The following is a 13,434-nucleotide window of genomic DNA, read 5'->3' on the forward strand; positions in this document are numbered from 1 at the left end:
CCCCTGTGGTAATTTCTTAAAGTAAAACAGCAGTGGAGTTTGCTACATCTACTGAGTCTTCCTCTCATGAACGATTTCTATTTGATAGCATTTTACCCACAGAACTTCTTTCAAAATTGAAGTCAGACTTCTCAAAGCTTGTTATTGCTTTATCAGTGAAGTTTTATACTCTAAATCCTTTGTTGTCATTTCAACAATCTTCGTGGCATCTTCAACAGTCGTAGTTTCCATCAAGAAACCACTTTCTAATTCTACTGCTCCTGCTATTTCCACTATGTCTACACTTACTTCTCCCACTGAAGTCTTGAACTCCTCAAAGTCATCCATGAGGGCTGGAACCAACTTCTTTCAAACTCCTGTTAATGTTGGTATTTTGAGCTCTTCCCAGGAATCATTAAATATTTTTCATGGCATCTAGAATCCTTATCAGAAGTTTTTTTCAATTTGTTTCATCCAGATCCATCAAAGGAATTCTACCGCAGTTATACCCTTATGAAATCTTAAGACTTGAGAGTAGAAATTACTCCTTGGTCCATGAGCTACAGAAAAGATGTTGTGTTCCATGAATCTTGTTACACATCTCAATCAGAGCTCTTGGAAAATCAGACCCATTGTCAATGAGCAGTCATATTTTGAAAGGAATCTTTTTTTCTGAGCAGTAGATTTCAACAGAGACTGAAAATATTCTGTAAACCATCTTATAAAAAAGATGTGCTGTCATCCACGCTTTGTTATTCCATTCATGGAGCACAAGCAAAGTAGATTTAGCATAATTCTGAAGGGCCCTAGGATTTTCTGAATGATAAATGAGCACTGGCTTCAGTTTAAGACACCATCTGCATTAGCCCCTAAGAAGAAAGTCAGCCTATCCTTTAACGCTTGAAACCAGGTACTGACTTCTTTCTAACTATGAAGGCCCAAGGTGGCACCTTCTAGCAATAGAAGGATGTTTCATCTATATTGAAAATCTGTTGTTTAAAGTAGTCATATTTATTATTTCTCTTAGCTAGATCCTCTGCATAACTTACTGTAGCTTCTATATCAACTACTTACCTTGCACTTTTATGCTGTGGAAATAGCTTCTTTCCTTAAATCTCATAAACCAAACTCTGCTAGCTTCAAACTGTTCTGCAGCTTTCTCACCTGTCTCAGCTTTCACAGAATTTAAAGAGTCAGGGCCTTGCTCTGGATTAGACTTTGGCTTGAGGGAATGTTGTGGTTGATTTGATCTTCTATTCAACCACTGAAACTTCTCCATAATCAGCAATAAGGCTGTTTTGCTTTCTTATCATTCATATGTTCATTGGAGAAGCACTTTTAATTTCCTTCAGGACCTTTTCTTTGTGTTCACAATCTGGGTAATTGTTTGGCACAAGAGGCTTAGATTTTGGCCGATCTCAGCTTTCAATATGCCTTCTCACTAAACTTAATCATTTTAGCTATGATTTAAAGTGAAAACCATATGACTCTTCCTTTCACTTGAACACTCAGAGACTATTATAGGCCTAATTTCAATATTGTTGTATCTCAGGGAATTGGGAGCGGGAGAGAGGTGGGGGAATTACCAGTTGGTAGGGCAGTCAGAACACATATTTATTGACTAAATTTGCTATTTTATCTGGGTGCTGTTAATGGTGCCTCAAAAACAGTTACAATAGTAGACTCAAAAATTACTGATCACACACACACACACACACACACACACACACATCACTGATTACAGATCACCATGACAAATATAATAATAACTAAAAAGTTTGGAGTGCACCTGGGTGTCTCAGTCAGTTAAGCATCTGGATCTTGATTTTGACTCAGGTCATGATCTTGTAGTTCGTGGGATGGAGCCCTGAATAGGGCCCTGTGCTGTCAGCAATAGAGCCTGCTTTCAATTCTCTTCCTTCCTCTCTCTTTGTTCCTCCTTCATGCCCTCTCTTTTTTTCTCTAAATTAATTAATTAATTAATTAAAACTATAAAAATTTTTATGAAATATTGTGAGAATTACTAAAATGTGACATAGAGACAGGAAGTGAATAAATGCCGTAGGAAAAATGGCACCACAAGAATTGATGGAGTCCTTTGCCACAAATCTTCACAAATCTTATACAAAATGTACTTATCTGTGAAAGGCAATAAAGCAACTTACACCTGTCATTCCTTTAGTAAGAGGAGGCTTTGGCTCATTTCAGTTGGAAGTGAATCCAGAAAAGATGTGAAGGAGTGAACAGAAGAGATGAAAAACAAGGATTCTCAGAGACAGAACAGTGTATGGCTCTAGCTTTGGAGAGTACCTTGATCACTTTTGTGGCAGAGGTTAATCAGCAGTACCAGGACAAATTCTATAGGGTCCACAGTGAGACTTTAATTTTCTGGTGTATTGAGTTTGAGGATTTGGCCTGAGAAACATGAGGGTTTGAGGTGAAGGGACATATGAGTGGTTGAGTTAGAATATATTGAGAAAAAGGGTCAGACTACACATATATCACGTGTGTAAGGGTGTGTTTTTAAATTAGGGTAGCTTGAACATGTTTATATACTGAGGGACAAACGCAGAATGTTACTGGAGGGGAAGAAGGAAAAGAGAGAATTGATGGAGCAAGATATCCAAGAGGCAAGCAAGAAGAAATAAGATTAAAATCATCAGTGAATAGATCAACCTTGGAATTTAAGAATTAGTCTTTTTTCTCACTTGGATTCTTGAATACACCCATGCACAGACCTTTCAGTTACCTGAGTAAAAGTAATCCTTTTCTCTTAAGCCAGTGTAGGTTGACATTCTGTTGCTTAGAAGTCTTGACAAATACAAACAGTGACAAAAATTTTCCTTTTAAGATGTAAGGATCAATGCAGATGATGTTGATTATGAGACTTTTAGAAGAAGTTGTATGATCCTTTCTGATGTTTAAACTATTTATCTGAATTAGGAAGCAAGCTCATCCACTGAAAGGTATGGGTGAGACAGGCTTAGATTTCAGGCTTGAGTAAAATAGTGATGATTTAATATTGAAAAGGAAAGGAATGGAAAATGGTTTAAAATAAGATGACATTGCAATGTTTACACTGTGTGATACCTGATTTGATGAATTTAACTAACAATAGAAGATATTGTCAGATTATCAAATTTACTAAAAATTATTTTTGAGAAGAAAACACTTTTATCAAATTTTGTGTTAATTTTTATATCCCTTGATTCTTGAATTGGAAATATAGGTATACTTACACTATATCAACTATTCAAACTTGAAAATGTAGTTACATGATCTGGTACTACTGATAATTGCACACATCTAATATTAATTAGATAAATCATATTAGAAAAAGCTTCCCATTAGAAAGGCTACAAAAAATTATCATTTTCTCCAATGCTTATATTAATTCCTTCTGTCCATTAAAGTGTGTTCAATCCCTTTTAATTAAGAATAAGTAATGAATACAATTTATCAGTGTCTTAAAATGTTCCTATGAGCCTTAATTTCATGCAAATCAATTACAAATAATCTGTTCTTAAACAAAAAAAAAAAAAACTGTCTTCACAACATTTCTGAAGGAAGATATACATACTTTTAAATCATTAGGTAAAATGTTTATTATATTCTATATATTGTATAACATACAGGTCTGTATTTATATGTGTCTGTATACATATGTACATACAAGGCTAAAAAGCATTAAACAAGACTTTTTTAAGTTGTAAGACTCCTGTGAGACTTTTAATATGGTAAGGTGAATTATAAATCTTTCAACATGCAATGTCTATTTGAAAATGAAAATTCCTGAGGCTCCTGGTTGGCTCAGTTAGTTAAGCATCTGACTTTTGATTTTGTCTCAGGTCATGATCTCACGGGTTTGTAAGTTCAAGCCCCATATCTGGTTCTGTGCAGACAGTGCAGGGAATGCTTGGAATTCTCTCTGCCTCTCTCTGCCATCCCAAAAAATGAAAATAAAAATTCCTATTCTTTTCCCTTTTTCTCCACTTTCAATAAAGTGAAACTAAAGGTTCATGCAGCATGTTTTGGGAAATTTTAGACAAGGAGATCTCTAAGTCCCATTTTACTACAATATATTCTACTGAACATTATTCTATACTATTTTGTTCATGTCTAATATTGTGACCATCAAGCTCCTACCTCATTTTACTCATATACACATAGACACACATACATTCAGTCTCTGTATAGTGTGAGATGCACTATTATAATTTTAAGATGTAGTAAAAAACATACAACCTACAATTTAAATCTGCTACTCTTTTTGTCATCTCTAATATTTGAACCACAAGTTTAGTTTAAACCACATGGACACGTGGTTTAAATGTGAGAGGAATATATATATATACTTCTCTCATCTATCTATCTATCTATCTATCTATCTTTCTATCTATGTCTTAGTTTATCTTTAAAATTTTGTGTGTATCCAGTCAGAGTGGCTAAAATGAACAAATCAGGACACTATAGATGCTGGCGAGGATGTGGAGAAACGGACACCCTCCTACACTATTGGCATGAATGTAAGCTAGTGCAACTCCTCCGGAAATCAGTATGGAGGTTCCTCAAAAAATTACAATAGAACTCCCCTGTGACCCAGCAATAGCACTGTTAGGAATTTACCCAAGGGATACAGGAGTGCTGATGCATAGGGGCACGTGTGTGGCAATATTCATAGCAGCACTCTCAACAATGGCCAAAACATGTAAAGAACCTAAGTGTCCATCAACTGATGAATGGATCAAGAAGATGTGGTGTATCTATAAATGGAATACTACATGGTAATGAGAAAGAATGAAATCTGGCCACGTGTAGCAACATGGATGGAACTAGAGGGTGTTATGCTGAGCGGAATAAGTCAGGCAGAGAAGGACAGATACCATATGTTTGCACATATAGGTGGATTAGAAGGAAGTTAATGGAGGACGATGCGAGAGAAGAGGGGGAAAAATAGGGAGAGGGAGGGAGGCAAACCATGAGAGACTCTTGAATTCTAGGTAAGGGGACTGATGGGCATGGAGGAGGGCACTTGTTGGGATGAGCACTGGGTGTTATATGGAAACAAACTGACAACAAACTGTTTAAGAAAAATAAAATAAAATAAAATAATAAAATAAAGTAAAATTTGGCATGTATCTATTTGGGACATTTCTAATGAAAAATAATATGCTTAATTGCCTCTTTTTATTTTTTCTCCTTTCTGTATTATTTTTTAAATTTTTATTTATTTATTTATTTTTGAGAGAGAGAGAGCGCGACAGAGAGAGACAGAGAGAGACAGAGAACAAGCAGGGTAAAGTCAGAGACAGAGAGGAAGACACAAAATTGGAAGTAGGCTCCAGACTCTGAGCTGCCAGCACAGAGCCCAATGCAGGGCTCTAACTCACAGACTGCGAGGTCATAACCTGAGCTGAAGTCAGCCGCTTAACTGAGCCACCCAGGCCCCCCATTTTTTTCCATGTTATTTAAGGTAGCTAATAGCATGGATCCATATTTTTAGAAGTTATTTTTAAACTTCAACACTCACTAGCCTTATAATTAAGGAGTAATCAAGTTTACATGCTTCTCATAGTTTCATCATATGTAAATTGATTAAAAATATCAATCTTTCATATTAATGTTGTGATGAATAGCACAGTACTTGTCACAGATGGAATACTTCATAAATATTAGCTTCCATTGTAGCTTTAAAAGCATCATAGTTTTTATTTTAATGCGAGTCCTATATGTTTACCTTGCTTTGTGCCACAATTTGAAGTTGTATAAAAATTCATGGTAGAGATGGTCTTTATCACCTTTATCAGGAAAAGTTTATTTGTAACACCCACCAGTATAACTTAATATAACTATTCCTTATCACTAATAAATAGAACCAATTTAGGAGGTCTTTCACAGTATTGCAAGAGTCTTTTAGTTTGCTTTTTATTCTAATCCAGAACTTCTACTGAGTAGGGAGTTTCATATGAATTTATGGAATGAATATGCCCCACCCTGAACATAAAAGAATCTTTCTATAAGATGAACATTTTTTCTTTTTTTAATGTTTATTTTTATTTTTGAGAGAGAGAGAGAGAGAGAGAGAATGGGAGGGGGGACAGAGAAAGAGGGAGACACAGAATCTGAAGCAGGCTCCAGGCTCCAGCTGTCAGGGTAGAGCTGGACGCAGGGCTTGAACTCACAAACTGTGAGATCATGACCTGAGCTAAAGTAGGACACCTAACTTGCTGAGCCACCCAGGCACCCCGAGATTGTTTTTTTCTTAAATTATTCCCAACTAAAATTTGATTCATGGCCTTAATTTAGATATGAGAACTGATATGAGTCTCCAAATCAACTTCAGAAATTTACCTAGGTCACATGATTTTCAGTAGTAGACCTAGCAGAATCCCGTTTGAAATAATTTAAGAGGCATAATAATGCTGCTCCTTACACATTGTCTGTGTATTTTCTATAATATCAAAGTTAAGAGTGGCACTAATCTAATATATACATTAATTTACATGTTATATATATTTATATGTATGTGTGTATATATATATATATATATATATATACATATATATATTATAGTGCCAGAGAAAAACAGTGCTGTTTTTCTCAACTACGGCTTATCATCATTTGCTTTCATACATATTTTGCAGATTAGTAAGTGGTAAACTTTGTAAAATGTGAAACAGTACAATGCCTTAGCTGTATTGAACACATAAGTACTATATTCATCATCTATTCAATTCTTCTTGAATCCATATTAGTATCAAAGTGCATATTTTGTCCAAGGTTTCACCCCCCTCTTGTTCTGATTCCAATTATACTTACTTAGTATTTCTGCAGATGCTAGAAACACCAGAGTTTAGGCGATTTTCATCTTCAATTTTAAGACATATTTCCCTTTACTGACAAAACCAGATGAGATGAATATTTCATTCTTCTATTTGGATTATAATTTCAAGAGAGTATGTGCCCTTTAAGCAGGAAAAAAAAAATCTTTATTCATGGCTGATACAAAGATATACTTCTAAGATGTACTTTTACTTAACGCAAAGCAGTTGGGATATTAAAAACGAGCAGTGCATTCTCTTTCAACATAAAGTTAGGTTTTTTAAGATTCTGCTCATAAATAAACATAGTATTGATATCCAGGTTTTGAACATAGAAAAAGGCACTGGGTTCCTTTTATGCTTTTATCTTTCTGCTAGTTATACGAAAGAGTGTGGGCGTTTTAAATCCTCTTGACATGTCTGTCACTGGCACAATAAACTCCCCTCCTGTGCAGAAGAGACCCTTGTCTGTCACTGGATCTCTACGGAGGTGAAGATTGCCAAGTGGGTTTTCTGTCGACTTCCTAAAATGTAACCTCCTCATCTAGGCTGCCATCTCTAGCATGACAGATTGGGTGGATGATTCCATCATCGCATCACACTATGTTTTACCATTTGGGGCCAGATGTCATCTTTGGGGAAGAGAGTTAAAGCTTTTGTCAGAGAGTATTTCTCTTGTTTCACTTAACATCTACTCACCTTTTGGTATCGAAAGAATAAAAAATACAAACTGATAAGACTATCCCCGGGCAGAGTTTTCATGCTATCCAAAGCAGCCTCGGCAGTATAAAGATCCTTCAATAATCTGTCAAAAACTGACATCACTGTGTAAAGAGCTGTTCATTTCTATATCTCATTTTGGATTGATGTACGTGCACTTTTATATCCTTCAGTTCGATATAACATTTGGCCTTTCATGTTCTCAGCTTAAGCTACAGGGAATTCAAAGCTATTTCAAAGCATAATTATATCAATCTGCATATAAAAGGCTCTATGTCCTACAGAGGGTTCGATGGAAAAGCAAACTCTTTCAAAGAAGAAAATTAGAAGTAATTCCCACAACTAAAATTCACAAAAGTTAATACATTTTTCATCTGATGAGAACAGTTTTATTTTTTTTAAGCCAATAGAAGATTAATCAAGAAAGTGATGGGGACTTTTGTGTGAGGTAGGGAGGAGAAGAGGAAGAAAGGAGAGCAGAAAATTGGAGAGGAAGGCAAAGAAATGATGCATGTACATTGTACGTATTGTTTGATTATACACATCACATCAGAAAAAATCAAGAATTCATATTGCTGTGGCAGACAATAGGATTTTCACTTCCATAGTGTATTAGTTATCTGTTGCTGCATAACAATATATTCCAAATATGTATGATTCAAAACTCTTAGTGCACGTTAACTGGGTGTTTCTGACTCAGCCTCTTCTGGGATTGCACTCCAGCTGTTGGCAGGAGCTCTGGTCTCCTTTGAAGGTGCAGCCTGGGGAAGGGGATCTGCTTCAGAACTCGCTCATGTGTTTGTTGATAGACCTTGATCTCGTGCCGCATGGGTCTCACCACAGAGCTGCCTCCAAATCTCTGCAAGCAATCCAAAAGAGAACGAGAGAGTATATAAGAAGCTTCTCAAGAAGGAAAACATCACCTTTTTATAACCTAACATTAGAACCACATTCTGTTCCATGGAAGTGGGCCCCATATCTCAACTACCTTCTCAAAGAGGGGGGTATTCAAGTGTTCAGTACCAGGAGATGGACATCATTAGGGGCCATCCCAGGGGCTGCCTATCCTACGTATATGTATATACATTCATGGTAAGTTAGTTAGGTGCTATTTTTATGTTAGAAAAGACTTTTCAAAATAGAAGTCCTGTGAATATGGTTTTAAACTGAAACTAATCACTACTACATAAAAAACTAAACTACATTTAGTTTTTTCCAATCTTTAAAGTAGCTGGTTTTTATTTATTTTTATTTTTATTTTTTTACCATGGCATAGGAAAAAAACACCCTCACAAACATAATTGTGTAAATCCTGGAGCTAGCAAAATACTTAGCATGGAAGCTATGGAGCATATGGTTACCCTAGTCCCAAACAGTAAAATGTGTCTGTCTGTGCCAGCTCTTAATTACCAGCTCATTAACACTCAGGTGTCAATTGCTGGTGGCAAAGGCAATACCCAAATGGCCTAGTTTCTGTCATGCACAGTGTAATTAAGTTGACCTCAAGTACTAAAGCTTGCTAGTTGCCTGATACTATTTGGACACTAATTTCAGGCACTATTCAAAGTAAAATAATATGATGAATAAACCAACGTATTAAGAGAAAAACACTATCAGGTTTCAAACTGGTTTTTCATATGTAAGACATAACCTGAAAGACAGTTGACGGTTCTAATATATATCAAATATCACAACACATATGACATATTTGGTTTTCACATTATTGATCTAAAGTTTTGATAGATCTCAAGATAATGATAAAGTTGTTACAAACCAAAAGTAAAAAATAAATTATTGTAATAGTCACATTTGGAAACATAGAGATCCCATACCATAGTTTATAATGTCATATTGATATGTAATGGGAGCATTATTTATATCTTACATTTAAATTATTAGTTCCTCAGGGCTCCTGGGTGACCCAGTCAGTAAAGCATCCGACTTCAGCTTAGTTCATGATCTCACCGTTTGTGAGTTCAAGCCCTGTGTCAGGCTCTGTGCCGACAGCTGGGAGCCTGGAGCCTGCTTTGGATTCTGTGTCTCCCTCTCTTTTTGCCCCTCCCTTGCTCATGCTCTGTCTCTCTTCCTCTCTCTCAAAAATAAGTAAACATAAAAAAATTAATAAGAATTGCACAGACTCAATAATCTAAGAGTAGATTTCTTCATGGCTTTCTGTTACAAGGCTTTGCTCATTATGTGCAAAGCTTATTTTTAAGCTTCCAGTTAAAAAGAGAGAGGAGATGAATTCGTGCACAAAATTTAACTTTTTATAAAACTTCACATAAATGAAAAGAGCATTTTATATGGAAAACCCTACAAGAACAAGTAAAAGACAAAACAACAACAACAACAACAACAGTGAGAAAACAACTGTAACAACATTTTGGAAGTGGATCACTAACTTTTATTGAGTTATTAATTTTGAAAATTTTTTAATGTTTTATTTATTTCTGAGAGAGAGAGAGAGAGAGCATGAGCAGGGGAGGGGCAGAGAGAGAGGAAGATACAGGATCTGAAGCAAGCTCCAGACTCAGAACTGTCAGCACAGAGCTCTACGCGAGGCTCGAACCCACGAACTGTGAGATCATGACCTGAGCCGAAGTCGGACGCTTTACCGACTGAGCCACCCAGGCGCCCCTCGACTTATTAATTTTGAAAATATTTAATTTTGAGCTGGAAGTTAAGAGTTTGAAGAAAAAAAATCTGATTTATCCCACAGAATATTCCAAAGGCTCAGGAATTAATAGAACAAATTAGTTCTGAAGTGGGAGTGAATATAAAAATAAAAAGAAAGATCAAAAATGTCATTGAGAAGCAATTAGACTCCCAGGTTTCCCTCATCCACTGTGCATAAGTAGGTGATCAATTATCCACTCTGGTTAGAAGACAGGAGATTTATTCTCTAAGGAGGTTAAACCAGAGGTGCCTACATCAGAAGACAGCAGGTACAGTTTAATGTGAGATCATCAAACCCAAAAAACTTAGGATTTTGAGTCTTCCAGCCATCTTTCCCCAATTAACTTTCAGAATGCATGTGCCCAGGCAGAAGACCCAAAAATATTTCTCTGGATATCTCTAACTAACCTAAGAAAAATATACTGAACATATTGACATTGGGGTTTCCTTAATTAAATGATCTAGCAAGATCACCCTATAGACAAACATATACAACAAGCTTTCTACACTAAGACAGCTTTTACTTTCAACAATTTAGAATAGTGTTCTTTTTGTAAATTAAAAAAAAAAAATTTATTGCCAAGTTAGCTCACATACAGTGCAGTCCTGGCTTCAGGAGTGGATTCCGTGATTCATCACTTACATACAACACCCAGTGCTCATCTCAACAGATGCCCTCCTCCATGCCCATCACCTATTTTACCCTCCCCCCACAACCCCCATCACCCTCAGTGATGCATTTAAGAATCTCTTATGGTTTGCCTCCCTCTCTGTTTGTAACTTATCTTCCTTTTTTTAAAATGTTTATTTATTTTGAGAAAGAGAGTGAGAGCAGGGAAGGGGCAGAGAGAGAGGGAGACAGAGGATCTGAAGTGGGTTCTGTGCTGATAGCAGAAAGCCCCATGGGGGGCTTGAACACAAGAACTGTGAGATCATGACCTGAGCCAAAGTTGGAAGCTCAACCGACGTAGCCACCCAGCAGTCTCAAGAGTACTGTTCTTAATTATGGGTATGCAGCTAAGTGTAAATGTCACCAGACATTTGCAAAACATCCCTACCATAATTCCTGGAAAGAGACACTATAAATGCAATATAAATTATCATCAGTCTCTTCAGATGAATAAGAGAAACTACTGCATGAATGAAAAAAGTTCAAAATACCTTAAAAAGAATTTTGAGAAAACATAAAGAACTTTTAGACTTAATAATACAATAATGAAGTTAAAAAGACTCAATATAAGGTTGGAAGATAAACATAAAAAAATCTCTGAGAAAGCAAATTTAAATTTGGTAGAAAGTAGGGAAGAAATCATGAAGAATGATGGTAGGTTAGTAGAGGGGGTTCAATATTCAAATAATAAGGAATTTTAAAAAGTTGGAAAAGATAAGGGAAGAAATGATGAAAGCAATAATTAAAAAAATATCCAAACACTGAAAGCCTTGAGTTTAAAGATTGAAGGAGCTTAATAAATATCTGCAATTCAAATGGAAATAGATCCACATCAAATTACATGATATGGAATTTCAGAATTGATGACAAAGAGACCCTCCCACAAGAACCCCATCGTTGCTGGGGGATCTGTGTTTATAAAAAGTTTAGTTTTCACTTTGGAAAATGCTCTACTTTGAAAGACAATATAGAAAACCTTTCAAAGAATCGAAGCTTAATATCTGACAAATTTGGTTTGAATCAAGCCTGACCAAGACTTAAATTCTTCAAGGGTTCTCATGGATTTGGGTCCTCTAAAATGGCATACTGTTAATTCTTAATGGCCAAAATTAAGCCCAATATATGGGTTGCTTTGACATCTGTCATAACCAGGAAGACTCGAAATAACCTAACTCCAAGTTTCTCTCTCCACTCTTCTCCCAAATGTAATATTTCCTAGCAGGACAACCCTGCTGATCAAAGGGGTCATGTGAATGTGGGTGTCGGTTCCCTACTAGCTTACTGAACAAGCCTATTCAAAAAGTCTTTCCTATCTCACCAGAATCAGGGAACAACTCACCCTCTTGATATCACAAAGATCTGCCTCCACAGCCCCTGGTTGTTCACTCTGTTCCTGAGGGCAACCCCATGGCCCTGTACAGTATCCTTCCTGCCACTTTCCACCCCAGGGCTTTGTTTATATGTGACTAACAAACTGCTGTTGGTCTATTCTGTCCGGTGTTAGATGCTCCATAGTCTCCAACTCCATTCCTCTGGAGCAGAAATTCTCTCCTCACCAATGGAGTGATTAGGAGGCAAGTTAAACAACCCTTTACAGGATGATCCAACCATGACCAAGGAGACCCAGTCAGCTAGAATTAGCTGCTCTTGGATAACTAAATGGTTTCATGACACAGGGAAGGCTGCCTCATTCCTGGTGGACTTGCACTTTGGCCTATGGGGCACTGTGTTGTCTTTAGCAGGTATTGCCCTCCCTTTCCACCCCAAAATGCTCTTGTTCTAAAGAAGACAATTGTTGTGAATTGTTTATACCTCAGCATGATGTTCTGTCCGTTTCAGTCTACATTTGGCAGGTGTCTCTAGGACCTCTGCCTATAAAAACGGGGTAACACAGCTCCCTACCTGGTCTTCTGGTGCTTTGGTTCCACTTACCAAGAAATAAGCTAGAGCTCTCTGGTCACTGGATCTAACTTGGTAACCATTACTAGCTGCTTGGAACAGCCATCAGGACATTACTGTGGTTGGATACCATCAGAGGGAGTCCAGGGGTGGCTCATTATGAGATTTGTGGAAAGGAAGGACATTGCCACTCTAGAGAGAATTAATCATGGGAACTAAGTCACTGAATAAGTCACTTAAGAGTCCTTCAGGCAATGGGAGCTGCCTTGCCCATTTCCTGTGCTACTGTTTTCCTTGCTGCTATCCCAAGTATTTTCCTGACCTCAAAGTGTAGGTATATATCCCTGGCAACTCATGGACCAAGCAACGCTTTAAAAAACCCAGATAAACAAACAAACAAAAGAACAAAAAGAAGGGGAAAGAGTATTGGGTACCAGCCACTCCCCAGACAACGGAAGATGTAACACAACTGCCATCTCAATAAAAGGTCCCTAGCAGGGACCCCTGGATGGCTTAGTCAGTTAAGCATCTGACTTTCACTCAGGTCATGATCTCACAGTTTGTGAGTTCCAGCCCCTCATTGGAACCTGGATCCTGCTTTGGATTCTGTGTATCACTCTCTTCCCCTCCCTTGCTTGCACTCTGTCTCTTTCAAAAATAAACAAACAT

At 37.0% G+C, this 13,434-nt stretch overlaps 1 protein-coding gene across 1 annotated transcript in view; it reads right to left on the reverse strand.

Annotated features, from left to right (window-relative positions):
• Nucleotides 1-7,901: 7,901 nt before the first annotated feature.
• Nucleotides 7,902-13,434, reverse strand: part of PCDH10 (protocadherin 10) — a 61,418-nt gene continuing 55,885 nt past the window's right edge. Inside the window, exon 5 of the mRNA XM_039224436.1 lies at nt 7,902-8,379. Within this exon, the coding sequence (XP_039080367.1) occupies nt 8,312-8,379 (68 nt within the window). The 3' untranslated portion in view covers nt 7,902-8,311. The remainder of the gene's footprint in view (nt 8,380-13,434) is intronic.

This window comes from Hyaena hyaena, unplaced genomic scaffold (genome assembly GCF_003009895.1).
Source record: "Hyaena hyaena isolate Hyena2069 unplaced genomic scaffold, ASM300989v1 scaffold_1639, whole genome shotgun sequence".
Taxonomy (NCBI): Eukaryota; Metazoa; Chordata; class Mammalia; order Carnivora; family Hyaenidae; genus Hyaena; species Hyaena hyaena.